The sequence below is a fragment of the Salmo salar genome, chromosome 27 (genome assembly GCF_965601325.2).
Source record: "Salmo salar chromosome 27, fSalSal1, whole genome shotgun sequence".
Lineage (NCBI taxonomy): Eukaryota > Metazoa > Chordata > Actinopteri > Salmoniformes > Salmonidae > Salmo > Salmo salar.
The window spans coordinates 44,849,227-44,857,705 of record NC_138317.1 but is presented as its reverse complement, the minus strand read 5'-3'; the positions used below and the strand labels follow the sequence as shown (position 1 = coordinate 44,857,705).

General features: G+C 40.6%; 1 protein-coding gene across 2 annotated transcripts; it reads right to left on the bottom strand.

Annotated features, from left to right (window-relative positions):
* Window positions 1–428: 428 nt before the first annotated feature.
* On the bottom strand, window positions 429–4,294 carry LOC106589133 (large ribosomal subunit protein eL30). Of its 2 annotated transcripts, none has more exons than XM_014178836.3 (5): window positions 4,186–4,294; window positions 4,024–4,072; window positions 3,337–3,482; window positions 1,778–1,908; window positions 429–525 (listed from the first exon to the last, which is right to left on the bottom strand). In XM_014178836.3, the coding sequence occupies exons 2-5, from the start codon at window positions 4,042–4,044 to the stop codon at window positions 473–475; spliced, it is 351 nt and encodes a 116-aa protein (XP_014034311.1). In that variant the 5' UTR covers window positions 4,045–4,072; window positions 4,186–4,294; the 3' UTR covers window positions 429–472. The 2 variants fall into 2 exon arrangements, with proteins under 2 accessions (XP_014034311.1, XP_014034312.1); XM_014178837.3 differs by having other exon boundaries at window positions 4,024–4,068; window positions 4,186–4,240.
* Between the last annotated feature and the right edge of the window lie 4,185 nt (window positions 4,295–8,479).

Sequence of the window (8,479 nt, the reverse complement as noted above, 5' to 3'; positions counted from 1 at the left end):
CTATCCTGTGGCAGTAGGCCGTGTCATTATAGAATGTGGCTGTATTCTATCCTGTAGGCCGTGTCATTATAGAATGTAGCTCTATTCTATCCTGTAGGCCGTGTCATTATAGAATGTAGCTGTATTCTATCCTGTAGGCCGTGTCATTATAGAATGTGGCTGTATTCTATCCTGTAGGCCGTGTCATTATAGAATGTGGCTGTATTCTATCCTGTGGCAGTAGGCCGTGTCATTATAGAATGTAGCTGTATTCTATCCTGTGGCAGTAGGCCGTGTCATTATAGAATGTAGTTGTATTCTATCCTGTAGGCCGTGTCATTATAGAATGTAGTTTTATTCTATCCTGTGGCAGTAGGCCGTATTCTAACAGTCTACTGCAACAGGACAAGTAGCTAAATGTTTGTGCACAGAAAGACAGACCAAAGAAACACCATTTCAACCAAGTTTATTTGTAACATTTAGAGTGAAATGTCTACTTCTCCCCCTGCGGCTGGTCTGGCATACTCCTGATGATGTCAGAATCACCTGTTAACAGACCAATAATACATGAGCATACAAGATCCAATCAACAACAGGTGATATAGGTAAAACCAGGTGTGTAAAGCACTACATTCCTAAAGAAAATTGTATTTTACTCCATACATTTTGAATGCTTAGGACAGGAAAACGGTCTGATTCACACACTTAAAGGGAACTTCCCTCCGGCAGACTCACTAAACATATATGCTTCATTTGTACATTTTTGGAGTGTGCCCCTGGCTATCGGTAAATAGAAAATGTGGTCATCTGCTTTGCTTAATATAAGGAATTTGAAATGATTTACACATATCAAAAGTACAAGTATATTTAAAAACCAATACTTTCAGACTATTACTCAAATAGTATTTTACTGGGCGACTTGAGTCATTTTCTATTAAAGTATCTGTACTTTTTCCACAACTGCTTAAACCTTAAGTTTGGCAGAGTCTAAACCCTGTCTGAGCTATATGGAATTGTTTTAAGGTCATACCAAGGACCATTTTGCAGTTTGATTTAAGACCCCTTGATAGCCAGATCCACATACTTCTGTGGTGTAACTAGCCAGCCCATAAGAGAGCATTGTGGATTTTGTTGACGACTTGATTTCCATGTTGCTACCATCCTTACTCTAAAAAGCCAAAATGAAACAGTTTTATTTAACAGTAAATGACAGGAATGATGGTTATAGTGGATTTTCCCTGTAGTGTTTTTTTTTTTTTTTTGCATCTGACTTTGGGTTTTGTACACCAGAAAATACAATATTTGTGGTTATAGAAAACATTTCACATCGGTTTAGATGGCACAATGACTCTACACTATACTTGTTTTGTCACAAAATGAAATTAGGCAAACTAATAGAATTTTAGCAACCAGGAAATAGTGGAGCAATTTCTGCATAGTGCGTCTTTAACTTGAGGAGAACTAAGGCAGTGTCACCAATGAAGCAGGAAGTAACTGACGGGAGCAGAACGCCCAGTCAGTTCAGATGCACCATTGGATGTTTAGCACGTGAATCACTAGCGCTGGTCAGACCACCATATATCCAATTGGTGAGCAACAGTGCAAGACAAAAAGATCTACACATTCGTGAAAAACGATTAAATCAAACATATTCATGTGAAAGTAGAGCAGTTTGATAAGGTTGTTTACCATCTTTTGAAAACGATAAAGAAAAATACGCATCAAACTGCTCACTACTAAAGGATTGTCCACAGAATGGGCGTGGTAAACAGGACATGCAGTCTGATTGGACACCTACCGGGGTCGATGATAGCCAGTGTGCACACCCGGAAGTACTTTCCGCAGGCCGTGCCCAGCTCGATGTTGTTCCCACTGTAGTGATGGACGCCAGTCTTGGCCAACATGGCATAGTACTCCACTTCAGACTTCCTGAGGACGGACAAATACCTTTTAGCAAAGTATGACCACAGGTGGGTAGGTAGGTGTGTGTGTGTGTATATATATATGATGTGTATTCATAAAATCGGATTCCATTGCAAAACCCTTTGCAAGGGGAACTGTTAAAAACCTTTTACTCCGGGGACTTACATGAATTCGTCCAACAGCAACTGTAGTTTCCATTTGGTGTAAACAGTTTCCATCGCAAATGTTGAGTAACAGAATCCGACTAATGAAAACAATGCCACTTAATATAATGTTTTCATATCCTACATTACTCATCCCCCCCCCCCCTCCGAGTGGCGCAGCGGTATATGGCACTGCATGTCAGTGCTAGAGGCGTCACTACAGACCCTGGTTCGATTCCGGGCTGAATCACAACCGGCTGATAGGGTTGCGCACATTTGGCCCAGCATCGTCCGGGTTTGGCCGTCATTGTAAAATAAGAATTTGTTCTTAACTGACTTGTCTAGTTAAATAAAGGTACAAAAAGGCTAGGTTGTTTTCTCAAAGTGTCTGATTGCTGAATGACCAACTGCAGGTGCAGCCAGTAACACAATCAGCCCTCATTTGAATGTTCCTCCTGTTCTTACACACCTGCAAGCAGACCAATACAGGTGTGCCTTTGTAGGAGGAGTACAGAAAAATGAATTACCCATAACAACACTTGATATGCTTATTTTTGGTTAATTCAATGTGACTTGTTCGATATCTATTTGAAACACTTATGGAAGTAGAAATTGAAGTATTCCTAGGATTACCCCATCACACCAAGCCTAACTTCTGGGCTGCTTTGAAAACGCATTCAAATGGTCCCAGACACTATGGTGGATGAGGGCCCTGATGTGTATTCATTAAATCGGATTCCGTTGCAAGACTCGATGTCTATGTTAAAACCCTTTGCAACGGGAACTGTTAAAAACCTTTTACTCCAGGGACTTACATGAATTCGTCCAACAGCAACTGTAGTTTCCATTTGGTGTAAACAGTTTCCGGTGCAAAAATGTTTAGTAACAGAATCCGACTAATGAAAACAATGCCACTTTATATAATGTTTACTTACCCTACATTACTCATCTCGTATGTATATACACTGTACTCTATACCATCTACTGCATCTTGCCTATGCTGTTCGGCCATCACTCATTTATATATTTGTATGCACATATTCGTATTCATTCCTTTACACTTGTGTGTACAAGGTAGTTGTGAAATTGTTAAGTTATATTACTTGTTAGATATTACTGCAAGGTCAGAACTAGAAGCACAAGCATTTCACTACACTCGCATTAACATCTGCTAACCATGTGTATGTGACTAGTACAGGCTAGTACAGTAAACTTTAGCTCACCAAAGTTTGCGTGAAGTGTATTATTGATCGTTTTAAGTAATACTGCTCCATAATTGTGATGTAGTTACCTGAGGGCAGGTGTGTTGTTGGCCAGGATGACCAGCTTGGCTTTACCCTGGCGGATCATCTTCTGGGACTGCTTGTATCCCAGAACATATTTACCGCTTTTCATCACCAGCTGGAGACGGGAGTTGATGGACTCCAGGGACTTTTTCTGTCATGTGAAGAAACATGTCAACTATGAATATATCCCACATCCAGTGAACCAAACATGATACGGTCGGTCTTCTAATTGAGATACATGTGATTTCAGTGTATATAACATGCTAGTTTATTTCATCTGTTTGGCTGATTACCAACCAGCCAGCAGAGTAACTTTAACTAATTACACACCAACATGGTGTTGAAGAACAGCTGTTAATTAACTAAGTGGATTTAATCAGACATATTAAACGATAACAGTACTGTTACATCGCGTTTCTCGATAAAACCAACACAAAATACCCCCCCCCCCCCCAAAAAAAATGCTGTCATTGAAATGGCCGTTTGGCTGATGAATTAAACGTTAACTAGTCGGTAGAGTTAGCTATATGGCTAGATGAAACAAGTTGGTCAAAACTAAAAGCTAGACACGTCCTGGGAATTAGAAAAGTGTATGTCGGGTTAAGTTGAACATATGTCGGGTTAACATAAGGCAGTTAGCTCAACATGTGATGGTTTAGCCCAGATAGCACCACGCGTTCAGCGCGACTCACCGTCTTCTTAGCGGCAACCATCGCTGTGATTTACTCCGTTCTGGTCTTTCTGAACAAAATGTGACAAATGGACAATCTTACGTTAGTAATTAACCGAGTGATGTGCACCAAAATGGCGTAAATACATTCATTTTTAAAGATTAAACACAGAGCTCAACTTACAAGTACGTCGCTCCAATATGGCCTGGGAAAGAAAGGAAGTCCCAGCGTGCTTTGCGGCCGGTTGGGGGTGACCATGCGGTACCGCCCGGGGCGGGGCGGCGCGGATCCGCTGATCTGGGGCGAATGGGTACTACATAAAACCGGTGTGCGCCGGTTTCAGGTGATTTGGAGATCAGATCCGGTACACAGCGGCAATTCCCAACCCGAGCATGTTATCGCGAGAAAGCAAAGGTCAATACGCTACAGATCTAGAAACAGCTTTTATAATGGAAAGTGTTAATTTACCAACTAGAGGACAAACACAGAACTGATCCTTGGTCTGTTTTTAAGAGTCTGCTGTTTGTGTCATAATAAATGGCACAGAAGGAAGAGAAAGGTCCACCTCGGCGGATAATATCTCTCTCTCAATGAGTTTGTCGAATTATATCAACAACAAAAATGACTGGGTTATTTTCTACGTGAGGTTTATTTGATGGAATAGAAGTTTCGTAATGCTGAAGTTGATAAGAGTGATACTGATATAAGTAGACCACGTCACTTCCCGGAAACTTTATATCGGAGTTGTCTCGACATGGCTATGCATATTCATGAGGCTAGTCGCATCTCTCTCTGCATTGACATCATCAACCTTTATCGATTATTTAAAAAAAGTATTATTTCAATAATATTTAGCCCTATCATGTGCGGCACAGTCCCGCATTTTGTCCCAAACAATCACGTCCCAAATTTTATCAACAAATTTAAACACAACAAAACAAGTTGATTTGTCCCGTATTTCAGTCAGACATTCCCGACTGGTCTCTTGCAATCACATTGAGCTTATGAAAAGAGTTATAGACTATCATAAGGGATGTGGAAGAGGAAGCCCCTGGTGATGTTGAACACTTGAGTTCTGATATTTTGCAGAGCACAAGAGGAGATGTAGGTCAATAGGCCGATCCTCAACTAACCCTATTTCTCACATCTTTTCGGGCTGAATTTGGAGAGGACAGTGAGGCCTAACAACTTACAAACCACGTGCTGCTGATTAAGAGCTACAACAGTAACTACATAGCCGTATTAGACTGAAAGGTAAGTAACTACATAGCCGTATTAGACTGAAAGGTAAGTAACTACATAGCCGTATTAGACTGAAAGGTAAGTAACTACATAGCCGTATTAGACTGAAAGGTAAGTAACTACATAGCCGTATTAGACTGAAAGGTAAGTAACTACATAGCCGTATTAGACTGAAAGGTAAGTAACTACATAGCCGTATTAGACTGAAAGGTAAGTAACTACATAGCCGAATTAGACTGAAAGGTAAGTAACTACATAGCCGTATTAGACTGAAAGGTAAGTAACTACATAGCCGTATTAGACTGAAAGGTAAGTAACTACATAGCCGTATTAGACTGAAAGGTAAGTAACTACATAGCCGTATTAGACTGAAAGGTAATTTCTTCAAACTTGAGGCTCTCCATCCTCATTATTTGCTCACCATATTGGCTGCTACTCCACTCAATCCTGTTTTAAAAGTCTCCCATCCTAACTGATTTACATTACCTGAGACCAACCAGAAAAGTTTCCTCGGCCAAATATTACCAGATTTCCACCAAATTTTGCTTGAGGGAAAAAAAGAGTAGGAGTTGTGATTGAATTGTTCATTGGGTGCGGTGGACTTCAGGGGTGCAGTGCTGTCTCCCAGGGCGTCGGTCCGCCACATCTCACAATGGTGCTCATTTAGTAAAGTTAGATCAAAGCTGAATCAATTTCATGGAAGATCACAATGATTAATTAGTATTCTACATAACTACAGTGCATTCAGAAAGTATTCAGACCCCTTCACTTTTTCCTAGTTTTGTTACGTTACAGGCTTATTCTAAAATGGATTGAAAAACAATTTTTCCTCACCATTCTACACACAATACCCCACAATGACAAAACGAAAACATTTTTATTTTTTGCACATTTATAATATATATATATGATATATATATATTAGGAGAGTCTGACATTCGGAAAGTATCAGATCCTTTCCTTTTTCCACATTTTGTTACATTACAGCCTTATTTTAAAGTGGATTTTTTATAAACAAATTAATCTGCATACAACACCCCATAATGACATAGCAAAAAACATTTTTTTATACATTTTTGCAAATGTATAAAAATAACTAAACAGAAATACCTTATTTACATAAGTATTCAGACCCTTTGGTATGAGACTCTAAATTGAGTTCAGGTGCATCCTGTTTCCATTGATCATCCTTGAGATGTTTCTACAACTTGATTGGAGTCCACCTGTGGTAAATTCAACTGATTGGACATGATTTGGAAAGGCACACACCTGTCTATATAAGGTCCCACAGTTGACAGTGCATGTCAGAGCAAAAACCAAGCCATGAGGTCGAAGGAATTGTCCCTCCAGCGCTGAGACAGAATTGTGTCGAGGCACAGATCTGGGGAAGGGTACTAAAACATTTCTGCAGCATTGAAGGTACCCAAGAACACAGTGGTCTCCATTATTCTTAAATGGAAGAAGTTTGGAACCACCAAGACTCTTCCTAGAGCTGGCCGCCCGGCCAAACTGAGCAATCGGGGGAGAAGGGCCTTGGTCAGGGAGGTGACCACGAACCTGATGGTCACTCTGACAGAGCTCCAGAGTTCCTCTGTGAAGATGGGAGAACCTTCCAGAAGGACAACGATCTCTGCAGCACTCCACCAATCAGGCCTTATTGGTAGAGTGGCCAGACGGAAGACACTTCTCAGTAAAAGGCACATGACAGCCCACTTGTAGTTTGCCAAAAAGCACCTAAAGAACTATCAGACCATGAGAAACAAGATTCTCTGGTCTGATGAAACCAAGATTGAACTCTTTTGGCCTGATTGCCAAGCGTCACGTCTGGAGGATACCTGGCACCATCCCCTACGGTGAAGCATGGTGGTGGCAGCATCATGCTGTGGGGATGTTTTTCAGCAGCAGGGACTGGGAGACTAGTCAGGATCGATGGAAAGATGAACGGAGCAAAGTACAGAGATCATTGATGAAAACCTGCTCCAGAGCGCTGAGGACCTCAGACTGGGGCGAAGGTTCACCTTCCAACAGGACAACGACCCTAAACACACAGCCAAGACAACGCAGGAGTGGCTTCGGGACAAGTCTCTGAATGTCCTTGAGTGGCCCAGCCAGAACCCAGATTTGAACCTGATCGAATATCTCTGGAGAGACCTGAAAATAGCTGTGCAGCAATGCTCCCCATCCAACCTGACAGCTTGAGAGGATCTACAGAGAAGAATGAGAGAAACTCCCCAAATACAGGTGTGCCAAGCTTGTAGCGTCATACCCAAGAAGACTCGTGGCTGTAATCGCTGCCAAAGGTGCTTCAACAAAGTACTGAGTAAAAGGTCTGAATACTTATGCAAATGTGATATTTCCCATTTTTAATACATTTGCAAAAAATTAAAAAAAAACAGTTTTTGCTTTGTCATTATGGGGTATTGTGATGTCATTATGGGGTATTGTGATGTCATTATGGGGTATTGTGATGTCATTATGGGGTATTGTGATGTCATTATGGGGTATTGTGATGTCATTATGGGGTATTGTGATGTCATTATGGGGTATTGTGATGTCATTATGGGGTATTGTGTGTAGATTGATGAAAAGAAAGAACAATTTCATAAATTTTGAATAAGGCTGTAACATAATGTGGAAAAAGTAAAGGTTCTGAATAATTTTCGAAGGTACTATCTAATTAAGGCAAGTGACACTAGCATCGTATAACGTTACTGTTACACCAAAAACACCACCTAATTTCTCAAGAGATTTTAGGATGGTTAGATGAATAGGATGGTTAGCTGAATAGGATGGTTAGATGAATAGGATGGTTAGATGAATAGGATGGTTAGATGAATAGATTTTAGGATGGTTAGCTGAATAGTTCTAAAAAAATTATCATACTCAACAGCGCACGCCACTAGGCAAAATGTGCTTAAGGCTATATAGCTAGTTAACACCATCTGCTCTAACCTGCTCACTAACAGTAATTCAAGAAGATTTACATCCATATTCCAATGAGACTGATTGAGATCAAATGATTTGCATGTAGATGCAGTTTGGACATTTCACTGGTAAGGGACTACATTATTTCAAATGAGGGATCTCTCTGAAATGAAAATGGATGGCCCTCCCTTCAGTAAAATATATTTTTACCATACCTGAAAAAAAAAAAACTAGTGACCCTCCCCTCTACCCAAAATAATAATCAAAACAAAGTGAATATCAGAGAACACTCCACCATTTACCCTCACGT

What these genes read in the sequence shown, in the direction of transcription:
- LOC106589133 (XM_014178836.3), bottom strand. Translation starts at nt 4,044, where the DNA reads ATGGTTGCCGCTAAGAAGACG. An exon ending in TGGTTGCCGCTAAGAAGACG is followed by an intron (nt 3,483 to 4,023) that starts GTGAGTCGCGCT and finishes TTCACATGACAG; the next exon opens with AAAAAGTCCCTGGAGTCCAT. An exon ending in AACAACACACCTGCCCTCAG is followed by an intron (nt 1,909 to 3,336) that starts GTAACTACATCA and finishes GTCCGTCCTCAG; the next exon opens with GAAGTCTGAAGTGGAGTACT.